This window comes from Salvelinus fontinalis, chromosome 3, assembly GCF_029448725.1.
Source record: "Salvelinus fontinalis isolate EN_2023a chromosome 3, ASM2944872v1, whole genome shotgun sequence".
NCBI lineage: Eukaryota > Metazoa > Chordata > Actinopteri > Salmoniformes > Salmonidae > Salvelinus > Salvelinus fontinalis.
In genome coordinates this window covers 32,684,405-32,707,850 of record NC_074667.1, presented here as the reverse complement: position 1 = coordinate 32,707,850, position 23,446 = coordinate 32,684,405, and the positions used below count along the sequence as shown (strand labels likewise).

The 23,446-nt window shown below is 42.9% G+C and overlaps 1 protein-coding gene and 1 pseudogene across 5 annotated transcripts in view; both read right to left on the bottom strand.

Moving 5' to 3' along the window:
* Positions 1 to 5,068, bottom strand: part of LOC129844686 (protein hinderin-like) — a 31,832-nt gene extending 26,764 nt beyond the window's left edge. The window contains exons 1-5 of one of the 5 annotated variants that reach the window (XM_055912733.1): positions 4,756 to 5,068; positions 4,183 to 4,218; positions 3,821 to 4,071; positions 1,639 to 1,757; positions 1,390 to 1,505 (exon numbers count right to left, since the gene is read on the bottom strand). In XM_055912733.1, the coding sequence (XP_055768708.1) occupies positions 1,390 to 1,505; positions 1,639 to 1,757; positions 3,821 to 4,071; positions 4,183 to 4,218; positions 4,756 to 4,810 (577 nt within the window). In that variant the 5' untranslated portion in view covers positions 4,811 to 5,068. Of the gene's footprint in view, positions 1 to 1,389; positions 1,506 to 1,638; positions 1,758 to 3,820; positions 4,072 to 4,182; positions 4,219 to 4,661 lie in introns of all 5 variants that reach the window. The other 4 variants (XM_055912754.1, XM_055912740.1, XM_055912748.1 and 1 more) reach the window with 4 other exon arrangements.
* A 4,942-nt stretch (positions 5,069 to 10,010) lies between these two features.
* On the bottom strand, positions 10,011 to 23,112 carry LOC129851532 (myosin heavy chain, fast skeletal muscle-like; annotated as a pseudogene).
* Positions 23,113 to 23,446: the final 334 nt, after the last annotated feature.

Here is a 23,446-nt window from a genome sequence, read left to right as displayed (position 1 = left end):
ATATACATCCTCCCCTTGATAACCTGGCTCTTGGTAGATAAGACGGAAGGTGAGGCAGAGGGTGTAATGGAATTAGACTTTACAAGTCTCCCTTTAGCCCGGATGCCTTTGGTGCCTCCTTAACCTTCAAAGATCAGTCCGGAAGCCTACGTCTCAGAAGTCTCTTTACGACTGTGTGTGCGCTTTAAAAGACTGGTTATCCCATCGAGGTGCTTTAATCAGAGTTTTTCCAGCCCAAATTCCTTTTTAATGGAGTTTGGAAGTTTAGTATAAATGCCAGGTCTCGCAGCCAAAGTGCCTTTAATTGAGTTGTGCTTTCCTAATTTCCCAGCTCCGCTGCCAATTGTGCAATTTACCAGCCAACGATTACTCTTCATATTTCGCTGTGTTTCCCCCCCCCTAAATTGACGGCTCTCCCCACGTCGGTTTGACCTGAGCGGAATCGTTAAGGAGGACGACAGGAGGGGTGGGATGCAAAAGTGGAGGAAACGGAGTAATTCTGGGATGCTGCTGGAATTACAGGAAAGTTGCCAGGTCATGCCAAGAGACCGAGCCTGGCAGTGTTAGCATGTTTAGAGTTAACTGGTGGCGTTGCATCTGAAAGCCTTTGACAGGTCAGGAAAAGGTAAGATATGACAAAATTCAGTGCATGAAGAAGAACAAGATTACCAAAACATGAGACAAGAGCAAATGCCACAGTCCCACAAGGTAAAACGTCATAGACGGTAACGGTTTCAAACAACGTAATCCACAGTGATCTCAGACAGAGTGCAAATGTCATATTAAATGTCAAGATGTGGCCAAGAAGCAAAATCGTGAAAAAGCAGGGGGGAATGAAGGTACGTGTGAATGTTATAACGCTCATGGAGTATCTGCCAGACCACTGAGGTTGGCGGTGGTGATATCAAGCCCTAGGAAATGCTGCCCCCTGCTGCCAGAATACAGGAAGAGCCTTAAATTCTTCAGAGGCAGTGTAGGGCTGCAGTGTCTGCAAGAACTCTTTTTTTTCTCCCTTTATTTAACTAGGCAAGTCAGTTAAGAACAAATTCTTATTTTTAATGACGGCCTAGGAACAGTGGGTTAACTGCCTTGTTCAGGGGCAGAACGACAGATTTTTACCTTGTCAGCTCAGGGATTCGATCTTGCATCCTTTCGGTTACTAGTCCAACGCTCTAACCACTAGGCTACCTGGCACCCATTCATGGCTGTCTTATAAATCATTGACTGATACAGGCCTGGAAAAGCAAGAAAACACCAGCAGGCACGGCAGGCCTCAAGGACACTTCAGAAAGACAAAGACACCACAGGGCTGACAATGTCATTAGGAGACGCCCTTGATATGTGTGTGTGTTTATCCGTGTGCGTGTGCATCCATGGGGAAAAGGATACTCTCTCTCTCCTGTACAATGAGATGGTTCTGCTGCTCAAGCTGTAGAATTTTGCGCTCAAAGGTCTCCTGTTCGTCCCTCAGCCTCTGTACCGACGACTCCTTCTCTTCACTCACTCTGGGTAAGAAGAGATGGAGGGTCAGGGATTATAGCACACTGTGTAAATTAACTTCATTCTTGAGAAAATCCACACACTGAAAAATCCTAAATCCCTGCCAAATACAGACACTTATGTTGGATGAGCAGTTACCTGGCCAGCTCCTGGATGAGGTTGGCGATGCGCCGCTTATCCTGGGGACAGAGGTCCTTCAGAGAGGTCCTGTTCTTAGCCTGGGTCACCTCAGAGAGTGCCTGAACAAAATACATACACTACATGTGTAGTGTGTAGGCCAAAAGTATGTGGACACCCATTCAAATTAGTGGATTTGGCTATTTCAGTCACACCCGTTGCTGACAGGTGTATAAAATCGATCAGACAGCCATGCAATCTCCATAGTCAAACATTGGCAGTAGAATGGCCCATACGGAAGAGCTCAGTGACTTTCAACGTGGCACCGTAATTTAATTCCACCTTTCCAACAAGTCAGTTTGTCCCATTTCTGCCCTGCTAGAGCTGCCCCGGTCAACTGTAAGTGCTGTTATTGTGAAGTGGAAATGTCTAGGAGCAACAACGGCTCAGCTGCGAAGTGGTAGACCTCACAAGCTCATAGAAAGGGACCGCCAAGATTTCTGAGTCCCCTGTCTGTCCTTGGTTGCAACACTCACTACCGAGTTCCAAACTGCCTCTGGAAGCAACGTCAGCACAAGAACTGTTCGTTGGGAGCGTCATGAAATGAGTTTCCATGGCCAAGCAGCCACACACAAGCCTAAAATCACCATGCGAAGCGTCGGCTGAAGTGGTGTAAAGCTCGCCGCCATTGGACTCTGGAGCAGTGGAAACACATTCTCTGGAGTGATGAATAACGCTTCACTATCTGGCTGTCCGACAGACAAATCTTGGTTTGGAGGATGCCAGGAGAATGCTACCTTCTCGAATGCATAGTGCGAACTGTAAAGTTTGGTGGAGGAGGAATAATGGTCTGGGGCTGTTTTTCAAGGTTCAGGCTAGGTCCCTTAGTTCCAGGGAAGGGAAATCTTAACGCTACAGCATACAATGACGTTCTAGACTAGTGTTCCTAACCCTGGTCCTCGATTACCCCCAACAGTACAGATTTTTTATTGTAACCTTGGACAAGCACACCTGATTCAACTTGTCAAATAATCATCAAGCCCTCAATGAGTTGAATGAGGTGCGTTTCTCAAGCGCTACAACGAAACTGTACTGTTGGGGGTACTCGAGGACCAGCATTGGGAAACACTGTTCTAGACAATTCTGTGCTTTCAACTTTGTGGCAACAGCTTGGGGAAGGCCCTTTCCTGTTTCAGCAGGAAAATGCCCCTGTGCACAAAGCGAGGTCCATACAGAAATGGTTTGTTGAGATCGGTGTGGAAGAACTTGACTGGCCTGCACAGACCCCTGACCTCAACCCCATCGAACACATTTAAGATGAATTGGAATGCGTTCTGTGAGCCAGGCATAATCGCCCAACATCAGTGCCTGACCTCACTAATGCGCTTTTGTGGCTGAATGGAAGCAAGTCCCTGCAGCAAAGTTCCAACATCTAGTGGAAAGCTTTCCCATAAGAGTGGAAGCTGTTATAGTAGCAAAGGAGGGGACCAACTCCATATTAATGGCCATGATTTTGGAATGTGATGTTTGACGAGCAGGTGTCCACATACTTTTGATCATGTAGTGTAGGATATTTAATTTATTACAAAATAGAAAGCCTTAAATTAATACAAAAGAGACCATTTTTTTGGCAAGCATTGCACAACAGTACAGTATATTGACATGCTGTGTGTTACTAGCTTGTTGTATGTCAGCCTGTTTCAGCTATTTTTTATTATCTTACCTGGTTTGGACAAATTAGTAAGCACTGATGAATCAGGATTGTGATCAGCATCAGAACAACATTGTAAATCTGAGAAAAGAGGGTGGGCTTGGGAGTAGGCCTAAGAACATTTAAATGATGTATAAATGGCTGGAGCCAATCAGAAATAGCTGTGTAGTACCCAGGCTTTGTGTTCGCATGTGCCCCTGTCCGACTGGAGAGGTTATTTAAGCAATATACCACAGCTAAGGTCTGTTCTTACGTGCAACGCGGAGTGCCTGGACACAGACCTTAGCCGTGGTATACTGGCCATATATCACAAACCCCTGAGGTGCCTTATTGCTTTTATAAACTGTTTACCAACTTCACTAGAGCAGTAAACATATGTGTTTTGATATACCACGGCTGTCAGCCAATCAGCATTCATGGCTCGAACCACCCAGTTTATAATAGCTAATAACTAGTTGGTGTTGATGGAGTGAGCCTTCTTGGCAGACCTACCTGTGGAGTGGTGAGGAGATGCTGCTGGGTGGCTGGGTTGGGAGGTGGGACTGTAGGTGCAGGGGTGGCCTGGAGCTGCCCTCTACCCATCGAGGACAGGGAGAGCCGCTGGCCTTGCTTCTTATTGCCCCGGCTCAGAGGAGCCTCTCCTCGGATCTCACTGCTATAATTGGCCCTCATCTTCACCTTTCTCTCACTGCTGCCCGATACTGACTTAAAGGCTGTCCGCAAGTGTCCCTCTCTGCTTACTCCTGAGAGAGCGAGAGACATGGTGACAAATAAAGTAGCGTTAGCAGCCAGCAATAGGAAAAGTGGTCAGAAATTCTCACATTTGGCTTTGAGAAGTCTAATAATGCCCTCACCCGGAATGAACACCAGAGGTTGGTCTTCATCTGATGCTGTGTGAATTTAATTAAGATAATATATTTGGTCTCTAACAAGACCCTCACTTCAATAAAAAGCACCATGTTGAAGTTGGCTAAGGCAAGTTACTATACTGGGTTCATCAAGTGCCTGGCATGTGTTGATAACTTTATAGCCAGCTAGCGGATAGCTAACTGCCCATGAGAATCCTGCTACCGTTAACTAGTTACAAAAATGTAAGTTAGCTTGCTAACATGATATTTAACATCCCCGGCCATAGGAAACAAACTAGCTAACTATGATCGTTTTCCAGCCAAGTGAGGAACCCCTAGCTAGCTAGTTAACAAGGCCCCACAACTAGTACGCAAGCTAATTACATCTAGTTAGCGATGTGTATGCATAACAGCTAGCTAACGTTAGCTTCATACCAAGTCCACAGACACACAACACCCGGCTTGTTAATAAAAACGTATCCTACCGTCATCGAAAACATACTGACAATTTCGACTTCAAAACGTTCAAAACTTCTTATACGGGGGGCTGTCTTTTACGGACACAAAGTAAAAGGATACTGTCCTTAATCCCCCAAAATCCTGATTTGTTCTTTCCTTCCTTTGCTGCCGCCATATTGAATCAAACGCCACTCCCAGGATGCCAAGTTTTGCCAGGTTGCGTAGAAACTGACACTTGTTAGGATGACAGACACACTTGTTTGGGGGGTGGACTGATGCTGCGTTCCAAACAACTGGGATCTCGGGGAAAAAACTGCTCCGGCTGGGAAAAATATATTTTAACGGTCTTTCAACTCGGAATTCCAACTATTTCTAGAGCACCGACCTTCCGGCCTTGAAGATCACTGACGTTTTGAACGCGGCATTATCATCAACAGTACCACATCCTTGTGATATCGTGTCAAAAGCGCTACGTGACTGTAAACAGAGATCTGTAGATGAGACTAGATGCTGATGTCTGCGTCCTAACTATAGGAGTCGTTTTACCAAAGGCAAGGCGCGAAGGCAGGCGACAAGTAAAACTAAAAAGCCCATAGAAATGCATTGGGCTTATTTTGGACAGATTTTGGTGAGAGTGAAACCACATGCTTTGCCACTTCCTCACTGCTGCAAAATATACAGATTGGAATGTCTGACTGAAATGTGGGACACATTAATGTTGTTTGTAAATTAGTGGTGTTTGAATTTGTTGATGAAATGCGGGATATGATTGTTTGGTTGTGGGACAAAGGGTCAAAATGCTGGACTGTCACCACAATCCAGGACATGTGGTCACCCTAAAGGCGTCATGATTTGACCTCGGTTATTTCCAAGTTCCCAGTTGTCTTGAAAGTACCATGAGTAGCTACTTGGGGCAGGCACCTGAGCAATGGAGCAGCTCCATGCCCACTTTCAAAATAGGGGTGCAAACATATATTTTTCCACACCCAATTTTTTTTCTGTATCACCGCCTGGTATGGAAACTGCACCGCCCGCAACCACAGGGCTATCCAAGCTGGGACTGAGAGACTAATAAACAGCTTCTACTGTATATCCAGGCCATCAGACTGTTAAACAGTTTAACCTCTAAAAGTCGGAGGGGGAGGGGTGTATGGGTTATCTTCAGAAAAGTCTCGTGACACTTGTGGGGGTTGTAGAGCAAAACGGAGAACACGTCTTCTTCGTAAGAGTCTCCCCTTTCTAGAGTGGTCATAATAGTTTGTAAGCCAAACCATTCGGACGCTGCAGATGTGGAAGGCCAACATAGGTGGAGGTGGTGGGTTGAGACGCAACCCATGCAAAAAACCTGATATCTCTATCTTAAACTGATGGATTTTGATGGCGATTTCATTTTTTGTTACTTAGATTGACGCACGGGTATGTCAATAGACTCTTAAGGATTTTTAAACAGTCATCACTAGCTGGCCTCCGCCCAGTATCCTGCCCTGAACCTTAGTCATGGTTACTAGCCGGCTACCACCTGTTACTCTACCCACCCGGTACTCTACCCCTATGTACATAGAGACATTGAACACAAGTCACTTTAATGATGTTTACATACAGTTTTACCAACTTTATATGTATATACTGTATTCTAGTCATGGCTCAACCTATATAATTACTGCTGTACACACCTTTTCTATTCATATAATGTCCATATTGTCCTTACACACCATTATATACACTGAGTGTACAAAACATTATGTCATTTTCCATGACATAACCTCACCAGGTAAATCCAGGTGAAAGCTATGATCCCTTATTGTTGTCACTTGTTAAATCCACTTCAATCATTTTTAGATAAAGGTTAAAGATTTTTAAGCCTTGAGACAATTGAGACATGGAATGTGTATGTGTGCCATTCAGAGGGTGAATCCAGGGGCTCACACATCTTGTCACATTTGCTCCTGCAACACCCTCTACTGGTCATCCTGTGTCTCTTTGACCTGCCGCCTCCCCCAGTGCTCTTTCCCTCTCTCTGTGTGTGTGTGTGTGTGTGTGTGTGTGTGTGTGTGTGTGTGTGTGTGTGCGTGTGCGTGTGCGTGTGCGTGTGCGTGTGTGTGCGTGTGTGTGTGTGTGGACGGAGACAGGTGTGCTGGAGTCGGAGCAGATCCCCACCAGCTGCAACCTGTTCCATAATCAAGACCTCTACAAATACTCAATCCTGCCACTTCCACACTGCCAGATCATAATCTCTGCTCAATCAGTTTACGCTTCTAGCTATTTGTTACTACTTAGATCCTGTTACCCTGCCTGATGCTGTTTTCCTCTCCGCTACATTTCTGCCTGCTCTGACTCCGGTCCCTGTCTCCTGTCCCACGTCTCATCACCCTGCTGCTCTGTCCTGGATTCCCCATTCCACTACTCCCTTGGATTCCTCCCCGGACCTGCTTACCTGATCTCAACCCCCCTCGCTCCAGCCTCAGCCTCCGCACCTGGTCTCCAGCAACCAACCTAAGTTTCCCCTGACCTGCCATCCATCTTCCCCGTGTTCCAATAAATACCTTGGTTACTTCATCCCCGTCTCCTTACCTGAGTCTGCTCTTGGGTTCAACCATTATTTTCCGCCTAACACATCTAGTGTATTAATCCACTGTCTTCAATCAGTTGAACTGACAAGGTCGCTCAACAGGAACTCATAGGCTATTAAGAAGAGAGTATTTAATCATTTAGGTAGAAATGGTTTTGGTTACTTTGGGTTGTAGCACCAGAGAATGTAAAGCTGTTGTTAACAATTTGTCTCCATGATTATTTCAAAGCAGTCTTCTTTGTATTGTACAGTTGAAGTCAGAAGTTTACATACACTTAGGTCCACAAATGTCTTGTTAATAAACTATAGTTTTGGCAAATCGGTTAGGACATCTACTTTGTGCATGACACAAGTTATTTTTCCAACAATTGTTTACAGACAACAATTATTTACAGCGAAAAGTGCAAATCAATCCCAAAACAACAGCAAAGGACCTTGTGAAGATGCTGGAGGAAACAGGTACAAAAGTATCTATATCCACGGTAAAACGAGTCTAATATCGACATAACCTGAAAGGCCACTCAGCAAGGAAGAAGCCACTGCTCCAAAACCACCATACAAAAGCCAGACTACGGTTTGCAACTGCACATGGGGACAAAGATCGTACTTTGTCCCCATTATGTTTGGAGGAAAAAGGGGGAGGCTTGCAAGCCAAAGAACAACATCCCAACCGTGAAGCACGGGGGTGGCAGCATCATGTTGTGGGGGTGCTTTGCTGCACGAGGGACTGGTGAACTGCACTAAATAAATGGCATCATGAGGAAGGGAAATTATGTGGATATATTGAAGCAACACCTCAAGACATCAGTCACGAAGTTAAAGCTTGGTCGAAAAGGGGTCTTCCAAATGGACAATGACCCCAAGCATACTTCCAAAGTTGTGGCAAAATGCCTTAAGGACAACAAAGTCAAGGTATTGGCGTGGCCATCACAAAGCCCTGACCTTAATCCTATAGAAAATTTGTGGGCAGAACTGAAAAAGCGTGTGCGAGCAAGGAGGCCTACAAACCTGACTCAGTTACACCAGCTCTATCAGGAGGAATGGTCCAAAATTCACCCAACTTATTGTAGAAAGCTTGTGGAAGGCTAACCGAAACATTTCACCCAAGTTAAACAATTTAAAGGCAATGCTACCAAATACTAATTGAGTATATGTAAACTTCTGACCCACTAGGAATGTGATGAAAGAAATAAAAGCTGAAATAAATCAATCTCTCTACTATTATTCTGACATTTCACATTCTTAAAATAAAGTGGTGATCCTAACTGCCCTAAAACAGGGAATTTTTATTCTAATTAAATGTCTGGAATTGTGCAAAACTGAGTTTAAATGTATTTGGCTAAGGTGTATGTAAATGTCCGACTTCAACTGTATATGTTATTTAGGCTCATCGATAAGTAACACATATCTAGGTTCAAGCCCATAGCTGCATCCACATTTCTGGAGCATACCACACAGAACATGTTTTGTTAATGTTTTATATGCAGATGTTTTTGTTATACACGTTACATAAGGGGTGTGATGTCCAAAAAAGACAGCAAGAATAGCTCTGGCAATTAAATGGGCCTAAAAATCTAATCTTGTTAGACTTGAACTATTTCCAGATATTATCATTGTAAAAGGTGACCACAATCTGAAGTCCACAGGAACTCACATTTTAATATTGGAATTCATGCTTGTCTCTCACCTTTAGTAAAGAGGTGAAGTTTATTTTTTAGTAATAGACATTGTCGTTATCTATAAAGTTATGTACATAAAATCCGTCATTGGGAGCAGTTGGTTAAATCAAGACATTCTCTTCAGGCCTAGTTCAAGGGATAAGTTTTAACTATTGAATTGTGTGTGAGTAGGAATAGTCATTTGGTATTGAATGTAGTGAAATATATAACAAATTATAAGCATATGTATTTGATAGGCATTTTCTACATTACTTCAGTGTAATCAAAATCTACAATATATTTAATAGTTGATTGAGCAAAACCGTCTTTCAGGCATTTTGCTCCATTTTTAGTTTTGTCATTAGCCAAGGAAAGTCTAAGCATTTCCGTACATTATGGGATATTCCCAATTGGAAAATGTCTGCTCTCCCAGACTCTTCCGTCCTCCTCTCCTCCATGACCTGGAAACCGATAAGTGATCGAGGAGAATGACAATTTGTTATGATTACCTACTTTGACAGAGGATGCACAAAAGAATCCTTGCGGCAGGTAGCGTGGGATTGTTTTATAATTTACATGATGACTCGTGAGCTGAGGAGGAGAGTCTCATTTCATGCAAAGGCATTTGTTTCCAGAGAGAGGACGGAGGAGAGGAGGTGAGGTGAGAAAAAACATTTGAGATTCTCCCACTGAGAATTTTAATGGGGTGTGTTGCCTATCCTTAGACCCTAGGGGCCACCATATTTATTTTTTCACAACATAAAAACATTGTAGAATGTATAATGGAAAATTGCATACCAAAATACAACCCATTAGCTAAACCAAAACATTAACTACCAATACTATACATTATTACAGCAGCATAATGATAGGAAGAAATCACAAATTTACAGGCTTTGTCAGCTCACTTTATTGAATTACTATTTTATACGAGAACATTTTATCGGGAACTCATATTGTATGACTCCTTGTTAATGTCTCTCTTCAGGGCTGCACTTAATTCTCCAGCTTCTTTTCCCTAAATGGATTAACAAGAAAAAGGATCATGTAATTTTTGTCTATTTTATATGTACTTGCATATCATTCATCTTTAATCTGGGTTCATTAAAGTCAACATATCTAAGGAAATCAGAGAACAAAATATTTGATTATACCTTGCCAACTTCATGACTCTTTGCTCTCATTTTGTTGAATTTGTTGACCTCAAGCTCATGCTGCAGCTTCCTTTACCTGGACAGGTGAGTGTTGGCCTGCTCTTCCTGTAGGGGTGTCAAAACACTTTTTAATATTTATATATGTAAAAAAAAAAAAACGACGCAAAAAACATTTAAAGTCATGGGGAATAACTGAATGATAGAGTCAAAGTAATGAGTGTGTATGATTGATTGACAGATCTGATCCCATAACTACACTATTTTGTTATTTGTTTATTGAAAATCATGCATGCATTAGAATGAAAGGAAGGAGTTTATATTTTATACATATATAGTTTTTTTTCCAGAATATAAAAGGCCGTGGCAGGGGGCATGGAAATGTGTGTATCAGCCGGTTAGTGTGGCTGAATTTTTTAGAAACCTTTAGCAGCCCCTATCTGCTTTTAGCACCACTAGTATTTACACACTAGTGGTGCTGGGAATTAGCTTGCAAAAATAACAGAATTGCCCGCCAGAAGTGAAATAGAATAGCATTTCAACTTACTCTGTTGATTGTCTGTAGGTTTGGTCCTTATGCAGGGGGGAAATTGAGAACAATTCAGAAAAATCATCAAATAGAACATAAATTAAACAGACTTTCCAAACTTGGGTCTGTTGTAGACACACTTCCTCTCTGCTTACCTCATGTCAAAATAAGTCCTGCACGTGCTCCATACCTGCACAAAAAAGCAAGAACTTGTGTGGGACTTATTTTGACATGAAGTAGAGAGGAACTGACCTCGCTGAGGTATACTGCATAGGTCTACAACAGACCCACCCTTAGAAATTCTGTTTAATTATAAATTCCATTAATGTTATTTTTTCTTCACATTCCCCCCTCCAACGCTACAGACAATCAACAGTAAGTGGAAATGTAATTTTATTTAACTTCCAGCGGACAATTCAATTTTTTTGCAAGCTAATTCCCACGATGCTAGTGTGTAAATACTAGCATTGCTAAAAGCAGCTAAGCGGTGGTTTAGAGAGATATTTGTATGTTTAAGCCAATTTCCTGCAATTCTAAACATTTTGCTATGGAGCTGAGAGAAAATGTTGCAGTTTTAAAACCAATTTCCTTAAATTCTGTGAATTTTGCCATGGCTAATACTGTGTTCCTTTGCTCAAACATAATAACACAAGCAATACTGCTAAATTCAATATTTTGTGAATTTTCTATTTTCCCTGACTGTCTAGCTTTTATTTAGGCGATTGTTAGTTCTCAAATATTATATTTTCAAATAATACATAGGTCCATTAAATGTATTTTAAACGTACATTTTTCGGTGGTCTGAAAAGAAAAACTATGCGGCCCAAAGATTTCAATGGCAGAAACATCCCTGATATATACTGAAACTACTTGCAGTGATGGTCCCTTCTGTGATAAAGCTAAAACAAAGGCTATTACACTAATACCAAAGTTCCTGCACCTTGTAACACTACATAAATAAACCATCTCAATAAAGCAAGATGTCAAGTCAAGCAAGTATTGTACTTACGGCTTCCTCAGCGTGTCAACCAGATCCTGGAACCTCTTCAGTCTGTGGGGTATAAAATAATATACTGTACGCATTATATCATGTGTAGCTTCATAAATAGACTATTATTATAATTACTAAGAAAAATCTTAACCTGGTATGTGAGCTCCTTGACTCTTCCCTCATATTTGAAGATACCTTTGATAGCATCAGCCCCATGTCTCTGTTCAGCGTCAACTTCACCTTCCAGCTCACGGACCTGAAATATAAGACTACTGTGTTTTGTTGTGATGGTAATACTAAATTATAACTAAAGTGTTGCCTTTTCAATTATGGAGTCGACTTTCTTTCAAATTAATGAACGATACATAGTTAAGGAGTTTACCCTAGACTCCAGTTTCTGGAGTTGTTTCTTTCCGCCCTTCATGGCCAGGTTCTCAGCCTCATCCAGACGGTGCTGCAGGTCCTTCACTGTGACCTCCAGGTTCTTCTTCATCCTCTCCAGGTGAGAGCTGGTGTCCTGCTCCTTCTTCAGCTCCCCTGTATTCATGGCAGGCTGGATTATTGCAAAATGAAAGTATTGTCCTTAATGTGCACATAATTATAGCACTGGCAATGTTTGGCTCCAAATGGAAATGGCATTTTTACACAAACATGTTTGGGAAAAGGAACTAAAACAAGACAGTATAGTATTGTACAAAACTTGATTGTGCTGACAAAGAATGAGATATTAATGGCCAAGACGGCTATCAAAGTCTACTTATACAGTGGGGCAAAAAAGTATTTAGTCAGCCACCAATTGTGCAAGTTCTCCCACTTAAAAAGATGACAGAGGCCTGTAATTTTCATCATAGGTACACTTCAACTATGACAGACAAAATCAGAAGAAGAAAACCAAGAAAATCACATTGTAGGATTTTTTATGAATTTATTTGCAAATTATGGTGGAAAATAAGTATTTGGTCACCTACAAACAAGCAAGATTTCTGGCTCTCACAGACCCGTAACTTCTTCTTTAAGAGGCTCCTCTGGTCTCCACTCGTTACCTGTATTAATGGCACCTGTTTGAACTTGTTAACAGTATAAAAGACACCTGTCCACAACCTCAAACAGTCACACTCCAAACTCCACTATGGCCAAGACCAAAGAGCTGTCAAAGGACACCAGAAACAAAATTGTAGACCTGCACCAGGCTGGGAAGACTGAATCTGCAATAGGTAAGCAGCTTGGTTTGAAGAAATCAACTGTGGGAGCAATTATTAGGAAATGGAAGACATACAAGACCACTGATAATCTCCCTCGATCTGGGGCTCCACACAAGATCTCACCCCGTGGGGTCAAAATGATCACAAGAACGGTGAGCAAAAATCCCAGAACCACACGGGGGGACCTAGTGAATGACCTGCAGAGAGCTGGGACCAAAGTAACAAAGCCTGGGGGTGGAAACATGGGGGTGGAAACATCATGCTTTGCGGCTGTTTTTCTGCAAAGGGACCAGGACAACTGATCCGTGTAAAGGAAAGAATGAATGGGGCCATGTATCGTGAGATTTTGAGTGAAAACCTCCTTCCATCAGCAAGGGCATTGAAGATGAAAAGTGGCTGGGTCTTTCAGCATGACAATGATCCCAAACACACCGCCCGGGCAACGAAGGAGTGGCTTCGTAAGAAGCATTTCAAGGTCCTGGAGTGGCCTAGCCAGTCTCCAGATCTCAACCCCATAGAAAATCTTTGGAGGGAGTTGAAAGTCCGTGTTGCCCAGCAACAGCCCCAAAACATCACTGCTCTAGAGGAGATCTGCATGGAGGAATGGGCCAAAATACCAGCAACAGTGTGTGAAAACCTTGTGAAGACTTACAGAAAACGTTTGACCTCTGTCATTGCCAACAAAGGGTATACAACAAAGTATTGAGATAAACTTTTGTTATTGACCAAATAATTATTTTCCACCATAATTTGCAAATAAATTCATAAAAAATCCTACAATGTGATTTTCTGGATTTTTTTCTTCTCATTTTGTCTGTCATAGTTGAAGTGTACCTATGATGAAAATTACAGGCCTCTCTCATCTTTTTAAGTGGGAGAACTTGCACAATTGGTGGCTGACTAAATACTTTTTTGCCCCACTGTAGTTATTTAATGTATGTAGACTCACATTAGTAATAGCCTTCTTGGCCTTTTCCTCTGCATTTCTTGCTTCCTGGACAGTGTCTTCCATTTCACCTTTGACCTGAGGAAAGTCAGTCTCCAGCTTCTTTTTAGTGTTGATGAGGCTTGTATTCTAAACAAGTTATGATAACGTGCTTATGTTAAAATTAATACATGGGAAGCACATTTTCAATTGGGCATTTTGTGGACTTTACCTGGGAGAGCAGCAGTCCCACACGTTCATTGGCATCAGCTCCTGCTCGACCACTAAGCGGCCTCTCTCTGTCTGCTCCAGTACAGCCCTCAGTTCTTCAATCTCAGCCATCATCAGGTTATTCCTACGCCATGATAAACTAAAGTGTACCTTGAACGCTCCCTGGACGTTCCTCAGCTGTTTCTGGCTTTCAGCAGCCTGGCGGTTGGCATGGCTCAGCTGAATCTCCATCTCATTGAGGTCTCCCTCCATCTTCTTCTTGACTCTCATGGCATCGTTCCTGCTCCTGATCTCAGAGTCCAGAGTGTTCTGCATGGAGTCCATCATCCTCTGGCTGTTCCTCTTGATCTGCTCTGTCTCCTCATCCTTCTCTGCCAGCTTCCTGTCAACTTCACTTATTTACCTGGGTTAGCTCTAGCTGAGCATTGAGAATCTTGGACTCCTCGTGCTCCAGTGAAGCCTGTAAGGCTTGCTGAAGTAGGATGCCATATCAAAGACTACAAAGTCTGTTGAAAATAATAATATAACAAGGAATGTCATGAACATTACAGTATATCAAAGTACTTTTTATAGCATTAGCTCTGCTTAGGTATACTCGTTCATTTGTTGGGAGCATATACTGTATAGAGTGTCAACTTTATTTTTTATTTTTACCCAGTTTACAATTCCATTTAGTCAGCACCTCTACCAACTTGGATGTGCATCAGCTCATGCTTTTTACTGGACTGTTACCTCTGCTTCCTCCAAGGCATTTCTTACTTCTCAGATCGGAGGACCAATGCGCAGCGAGGTAATTGTTCATCTTATTTAATGAAAGTGAACAACTCAAAATACAAAAAACAACAAAGTGAAAACCGAAACAGTTTTATCTGGTGCAGACACACAAAGACTGAAAACAACCACCCACAAAACCCAACAGAAAACAGGCTACCTAAATATGGTTCCCAATCAGGGACAACGATTGACAGCTGCCTCTGATTGAGAACCATATCAGGCCAAACACAGAAAACCAACACAGAAATAGAAAACATAGATTACCCACCCAACTCACGCCCTGATCACACTAAAACAAAGAAAATACAAAAGAACTATGGTCAGAATGTGACAGTACACCCCCCCCCCCCCCCCCCCCCCCCCCTACCCAAGGTGCGGAATCCGGCCGCAAAACCTGATCCTATAGGGGAGGGTCTGGGTGGGCAACTGTCCGCGGTGGCGGCTCTGGCGCTGGACGTGGACCCCACTCCACCATTGTCTTTGTCCGCTTCAGTGACGTCCTTTGAGCGGCGAACCTCGCCACCGACCTTGGCCTGGGAAGGGCCCCACTGGACTGAGGAGTGCCTCTGGACTGAGGGGCAGCTCCGGACTGAGGGGCAGCTTCGGACTGAGGGGCAGCTCAGGACTGAAGGGCAGCTCAGGACTGAGGGGCAGCTCAGGACTGAAGGGCAGCTCAGGACTGAGGGGCAGCTCAGGACTGAGGGGTAGCTCAGGACTGAGGGGTAGATCCGGACTGAAAGGCAGCTCCGGACTGAAGGGCGGCTCCGGACTGAAGGGCGGCTCCGGACTGAAGGGCGGCTCCGGACTGAAGGGCGGCTCCGCACTGAGGGGCGGCTCAGGACTGAGGGGTGGCTCAGGACTGACGGGCGGCTCCGGACTGAAGGGCGGCTCTGGCAATTTTTTTGTCCATTAAAATAACATCAAATTGATCAGAAATACAGTGTTAATGTTGTAAATTATCATTGTAGCGGGAAACGGCTGATTTTTAAGAGAATATCTACATAGGCGTACAGAGGCCCACTATCAGCAACCATCACTCCTGTGTTCCAATGGCACGTTGTGTTAGCTAATCAAAGTTTATCATTTTAAAAGGCTAATTGATTATTGGAAAACCCTTCTGCAATTATGTTAGAACTGATGAAAACTGTTGTGCTGATTAGAGTTGCAAAGAAAAAGCCATATCTCAGACTGGCCAATAAGATAAAGTTGGGCAAAAGAACACAGACACTGGACAGAGGAACTCTGCCTAGAAGGCCAGCATCCCGGAGTCGCCTCTTCACTGTTGACATTGAAAATTGTGTTTTGTGGGTACTATTTAATGAAGCTGCCAGTTGAGGACTTTTGAGGCGTCTGTTTCTCAAACTAGACACTAATGTACTTGTCCTCTTGCTCAGTTGTGCACCGGGGCCTCCCACTCCTTTTTCTATTCTGGTTAGCTCCAGTTCGCGCTGTTTTCTGAAGGGAGTAGTATACAGTATTGTACAAGATCCTCAGTTTCTTGGCAATTTCTCACATGGAATAGCCTTCATTTCTCAGAACAAGAATAGACTGACGAGTTTCAGAAGAAAGTTCTTTGTTTCTGGCCATTTTGAGCCTGTAATCGAACCCACAAATGCTGATGCTCCAGATACTCAACTAGTCTAAAGAAGGCCAGTTTTATTGCTTCTTTAATCAGAACAATAGATTTCAGCTGTGCTAACATAATTGCAAAAGGGTTTTCTAATGATCAACTAGCTGGAATGTCACTCTAGACTTCTCCAGCAGATCTGTAGCATATGTGTTTGTATGAGCAGGAGCCTTTTACATGTGTCAATCACAACTGGATAAAGCTACACTGACCAGAAGGCACGTACGTGTTTCAATATCAGCAGAGGCCAACTTTCCACTTGTTCCAAAATGGATTCTGATGAACTTACCCTCAAAAGTGAATTAGATATCCATCAGTATATTACCCCCAAAAACCTATCAGAAGAATGTTTACAAATGCAAAAGTGTAGATTTTACACTTACAAAACAAGAGGAATGGTCTTTTCTCACCATCTTGGCTTTACCATAAGTCTCCAGTAGGGAGGTAGCTGGAATGATTTGATCCTCCAGCGAGCCCTGTCATCAAATATGTTAGTGTTGATGCATACAACCCCTTCATACGGGATCTGTAAGGCTATAGTAATATTTCTGACCTTTATTTTCCCAGAAGCATTAGCTGTTGCTTGTTCCTTCGTCCCTCCAGACACTGAGATTGTCTCAAATTACTGGATGACACGTTTGGTGTTAACAGTCTTTCCTGCACCAGATTCTCAACTGGAGTAGACACAGATGATTCTCATTGTTCATCTTTATTCAATTCAATCTCACTTAGAGCATACTCAACTGCATCACTGAACAATGTTCAGCTAGCTAGCAATTGTATTTTAAACATCATTTTACCATAATTTTACCATCATTGGTTTGGATTTAGGTGATCAGGATTGACTGGTTCTCTTGGCCTGAAAAAGGAAAGGCAAGTGGAAACCAGTTCCAGGCTTATTACACAATTACAGTACAGTAATCTGTTGTTGTATTAGCATGGGTTTTAACGTTGCATTGGGAAAGTATTCAGACCCCTTAACTTTTTCCACATTTTGTTACCTTACAGCCTTATTCTAAAATTGATTACATCGTTTTTTTCCCTCATCAATCTACACGTTAAAAAACAGTACATTTACATAAGTATTCAGACACTTTACTCAGTACTTTGTTGAAGCACCTTTGGCAGCGATTACAGCTTCGAGTCTTCTTGGGTATTATGCTACAAGCTCGGCACACCTGTATTGGGGGTGTTTCTCCCATCCTTCTCTGCAGATTCTCTCAAGCTCTGTCAGGTTAGATGGGGAGCATCGCTGCACAGCTACTTTCAGGTCTCTACAGAGATGTTCGATCGCGTTCAAGTCCGGGCCCTGGCTGGGACACTCAAGGACATTCAGAGACTTGTCCTGAAGCCACTCCTGCATTGTCTTGGCTTTGTGCTTAGGGTTGTTGTTCTGTTGGAAGGCGAACCTTCGCCCTAGTCTAAGGTCCTGAGCGCTCTGGAGCTCTTGAAGAATATACCTACAGTATGTGAATAAAAATAGGCGATGCAAGAAAAGCAGCTGAATGAAAGAAAAATGGTGCCTGATCCGCCGATCGAAGCAGTGGCAGCACAGGTAGAGGAGGAAAAGAAGCTAGCCCGCAGCAGCGCGTTGAAACACAAATTAGTTGAGATGAAGATGACAGCTAGCAGCGATCAACCAGACATCAGCCAGCCAACAGTGGCTTTTATTCCACGTCTCAAATAAACCAACTTGTACATGATTTGATTTGCCCTAAGTGTCTAAACAATGGACTGAAAATCAACATAGACTTCACCAACCAGTGATTTTGTCATGATAGAATGTGCAGACAGTGAAGGTGATCGTGATGCATTTAGGCGGAGTGTTTACACTTCCTCCAGGCTGCAGGAGTGCTCCAGGGGGGATGTGGCATTTGATAGAAATGTGAGGATGGTACTTCTAGCCCACGAACTTGGACTTGGTTATGCAGCTCTAAAGAAAATAAGCAAAATCCTAGGGATTCCTGCCTTGCTTCTCAGCTCATATCAGAGACATGACAGGAGAATGACCGGTAAATAAAAAGGGAGAGTAGCCCATTATTGTCAGGTGACTTGCTGTGTATAAATAATCTTTATTTCCTTGCTCCATGAAATGTATTCAAAGTTAACAAAACAGAGTGATAGGAAACCATAACTATACAATGAGACTGTCACATAGGCCTACAATTAGTGTAGGCGATTAGTGTCCTGCGATTAGTTAGTGTAGGCGATTAGTGACCTGCGATCACTACCTGCGATTAGTGAGAAATGAGCTTTACATAAAGTAAATACATGCTGTAATGCTAATATTTACATGGTGTAGCATGCTGATATTTAGTCCTGCAGTTATGTCTGTAATGTCGACAGACATAATAAGTACTTTTCCCCCCACTTTAGTTGCAGAGATTCAGAGAGGGCTGCAGTCAATGGAGAGCGCTGCAAAGATCATTAGAAGAGCATACGCAGATATAGACCCAGATGCCATCATAGACATTAATGTATCCTTCGATGGCACTTGGCACAAGAGAGGATTCACTTCCAACTACGGGATAGGTGTGTGCATTGGTGCTGGTACCAGCGAGCCATAGAAAATGGTGAAGCTCCACCCTGTCACAAAAACCTTGGAGGCCATAACTTTTTTAATAGAGAGGTTGCACAGAAAATGGTAGCTGTATATCACAGGATGCCAAATTATAACGTCCTCAAAAGAATGTAGCACGGAGGAACCCAGAATGCAAATGAATGTCTGAACTCTGTAATAGGGTCGCGATGCCCCAAAAGCCGCATTGACGGAGCAGCCAGTATGGCAGTAGCCACGTTCAAAGAGGGAGCCACTGCTATAACAAATGTGATGAACAAATTGTGGCTTGACAGACCTTTGGTGACACTGGAGCAATCAGAGAGGAGTTGTGAGACCTGATGCTGCTTCAATGGAGTTTGCCAAGCGTAGGCGCAGGTCCCATGACACAGTCAAGAAAGTAAAGCGTCAACAGTAACATCTCAAAGGGTACCTTGCATATGGGGCATGCATAGTTGAATAATGTTGTACACATTTCAACAGCCATACAAATTCCTTGTATGTAACAAATTGAGCAAAGTGATATGCGAATTTGCCCAAAACTGCATATTTGCCTAACAGACCAGTATTCAAAGCATATGCTCTATTGTTTGAAACATATGTATTAAACGTGCTAATGTATTTGTAAAATGTAAATTTAATGTTTATTTGTCCGTTTAGAAGTGATATATGAATAGAAGTTTAATTAATGTGACATAAATGGTCATATTTATGGAAAGTCAATTTTAATTGCATTAGCCTATCTTTATCAGCCATTTTCTCAAAATGACATGTTCCCAGGGCGCCAATTCATTTTTCTCAGTCTTCAAAGGATGTACATTCCCATTATTCCACACACAGGTTCTTAGGTCTTATAGTCAGACTTTTACAGAGGTTTTTTTTTTTAACTTGTGTCGTTTTGATTTGAAGTGTCATTTTATGTGTAAATATATGCAAAATATGCATCCGTCATACATGTGAATAGTGTTTTTTAAATAATTCCATGATGAATGATAAATTCCTTTGAGGTGCATTTCTTTGGGCTCAACCACAAAGAAAGCTGTTTTGGCATCAAAGGGAGCAGCCTGGGCCTCAGAGGCAAATGGTCGTTGGGCCAAATACCACAATCTCTGCGTCAGTGCTCATGATGGCACCTTACTCTGGGATGGGGAAATAAACGTAAATATATCATAAATATATGATATATTTACGAATATATCGTAAATATATCATCATCACCATCATCATCATCATAATCATCATCATGACAATCATCATCATCATCATCATCATCATCATCATCATCATCATCATCATCATCATCATCACCATCATCACCATCATAATCATCATCACCATCATTATCGTAATCACCACCATCATAATCATCATCATCATCATAATCATCATCATCACTATCATCATCATCATCATCATCACAAGCATCATTATCATGACAATCATCATCATCACCATCATCATCATAATCATCATCGTCATCACCGTCATAATCATCGTCATCATCACCCTCATCATCACCATCAGCATCATCATCATCCCCATCACCATCATCACCATCATAATCATCAATATCATCATCAACATCATAATCATCATCACAATCATCAACATCACCATCATCATCATCATAATAATCATCATCATAATAATCATCATGACAATCAGCATCATCATGACAATCAGCATCATCACGATCATAATCACCATCATCATCATCACCATCATCATCATCATCATAATAATCATCATGACAATCATCATCACCACCATCATCGTAATCATTATAATCATCATAATCATCATCATGGCGATCATCATCATCACCATCATCATCGTAATCATCACCATCATAATCATCATCATCACCATCATTATCATCACAATCAACATCATCATGACAATCATCATCATCACCATCATAATCATCATCATCATCACCCTCATCATCACCATTGTCATCATCACCATCACCATCATCACCATCATAATCATCATCATCATCACCATCATAATCATCATCATCATAATAATCATCATGACAATCATCATCATCATCATCACCATCATAATCATCATCACCATCATAATCATCATCATCATCATCATCGTCATCACCCTCATCATCATCATCACCATCATCATCATCATTACCATCATTACCATCATAATCATCAGCATAATCAAAAGCAACCTTTAAGTGCAGAAACATGCTAGACTGAATTCATCACGCACAGCAAAACTGGTAAGTGCTAATTAGGTGGGTCGTTCCACAATTCGGTGCCTTGTGAGATGTGTTACTTGGTCATAAAAAACGTTGGATTTCACCAACTTTTAACATTCTGTCATAAAGAGCACATGTTCAACTTCATAAAAACAAGTTTTCCCATCTCAAGATGCTAAATTAAAAAAATACTACAGTAAGTGCCTATTAAGTGCTGAATAAAGTGACAGGGTTGATCGTAACAGGGTTGACAATTTTATCTTAAATCAGCGATAAATCCCCTTCTGCTTGTTGTGTGCAACAGGCAGTGGTGTAAAGTACTTACGTAAAAATACTTTAAAGTACTACTTAAGTAGTTTTTTGGGGTATCTGTACTTTACTTAACTATTTATATGTATTTTTTTACCCCCTTTTCTCCCCAATTTCATGGTATCCAATTGTTAGTAATTACTATCTTGTCTCATCGCTACAACTCCCGTACGGGCTCGGGAGAGACAAAGGTCGAAAGCCATGCGTCCTCCAAAACACAACCCAACCAAGCCGCACTGCTTCTTAACACAGGGCGCCTCCAACCCGGAAGCCAGCCGCACCAATGTGTCGGAGGAAACACCGTGCACCTGGCTACCTTGGTTAGCGCGCACTGCACCCGGCCCGCCACAGGAGTCGCGATGAGACAAGGATATCCCTTGTCCAAACCCTCCCTAAACCGGACTACGCTAGGCCAATTGTGCGTCGGCTGCGACAGAGCCTGGGCGCAAACCCAGAGTCTCTGGTGGCACAGCTAGCACTGCGATGCAGTGCCCTAGACCACTGCCCCACCCGGGAGGCCCTAACTATTTATATTTTTGACTACTTTTACTTCACTACATACCTAAAGAAAATAATGTACTTTTTACTTTCCCTGACACTCAAAAGTACTTGTTACATTTGGAATGCTTTGCAGGACAGGAAAATGGTCCTGGACATTTTGGAAGAGAAGTTAAGGATGTCATCCAGGTACACAAACACGAACTGGTGACGGTCGTGCATCACATCATTAAACCAGGGCCTGGAAAACAGCTGGAGCATTAGTAAGTCAAAACGGCATGAGTCGGTACTCATAATGTCCACAAGGAGTGTTGAACGCTGTCTTCCACTCATCTCCCTGTCAGATGCGCACCAGATTGTGCGCATCCGTAACTCCAATTTAGAGAAAACCGTAGCTCCCTGGAGTCTCTCAAACGCTGATGACAGAAGAGGAAGGGGTAATGGTTCTTGTTGGTAATGTTATTTAAATCCCAGTAATCGATACAGGGACGTAATCCCCCATCCTTCTTCCCAACAAAGAAAACCCCCGTGCACGGACAAAAACAAATAAAATCAGCCGCCAGCACCTCCTCAATATAACTGTTCATGGCTGCAGTCTCTGGACCTGAGAGAGAATACAGCCCTCCTCTCAGAGGAGTGGTACCAGACAGGAGGTCGATGGCACAATCGTAGGGCCTGTGAGGAGGTAGTTTGCTGGTCCTTTATTTGCGTAAGATCTGACCCAAAACAGTAGGATTGGAAGTCTCCAGATGAGCAGGACTGGAAAGGTGTGGAGAGAGTTGCTGGCAGGTGAACTGACATGAAGGATTCCATCCCAGAACTCTTCCTGAAGGCCAGTCAATTTGAGGATTATGGGTGGAAAGCCACAGATGTCCAAGAACCAGGGGAAGCTCAGGAGAGTCCACCAGATGTAACTGGATAAGCTCCACATGGTCATCCAGAACTCGTAGTTGAATAGGCATGGTGAGTTGCTTCACCTTCCCAGACCCTAGGGGTTGACCATCCAGCACAGTGACTGACAACGGAGTCTCCAGCTTAGTGAGTGGCAGCCTCTGTTGGCGAGCTAATGTGCGATCCAGAAAACCGCCGGTAGCCCCAGAGTCTATGAAAGCAGGAATGTCCAACTGTCCATTGTCCCACCGCAGGTTGGCCGGAAGCAAGGTGCGTACTGTATCGGCCGCAGGAAACTGTATCTGACTCTCCAGAGTGGAAAGTCTGGCACCTCCCAATTGCATCGGCTCCTTTGAAGGATATGAAGGAGAACCATAGCCGAATTGATGGCCAGAGTGATAAGCTCCTCCAGAGTGTCAGGGTTGTCCCAGGAAGCCAGTTCGTCCTTGAGAATCTCGCTGAGTCCATTCAGAAAGACTGAGTGAAGTGCCTCTATATCCCAACCGCTCTCAGCGGCGAGCGTCCGGAAGTCAATGGCTTAATCAGCTATGCTCCGGCTGCCTTGTCGAATTGCAATCGCAAACAACGTTCCTGCCACTGATGGGGTGATCAAAAATCCTCCTCATCTCCTGGGTGAAGCTTTGCCAATTGAATCAAATTGATTGCTGCTCCCAGATG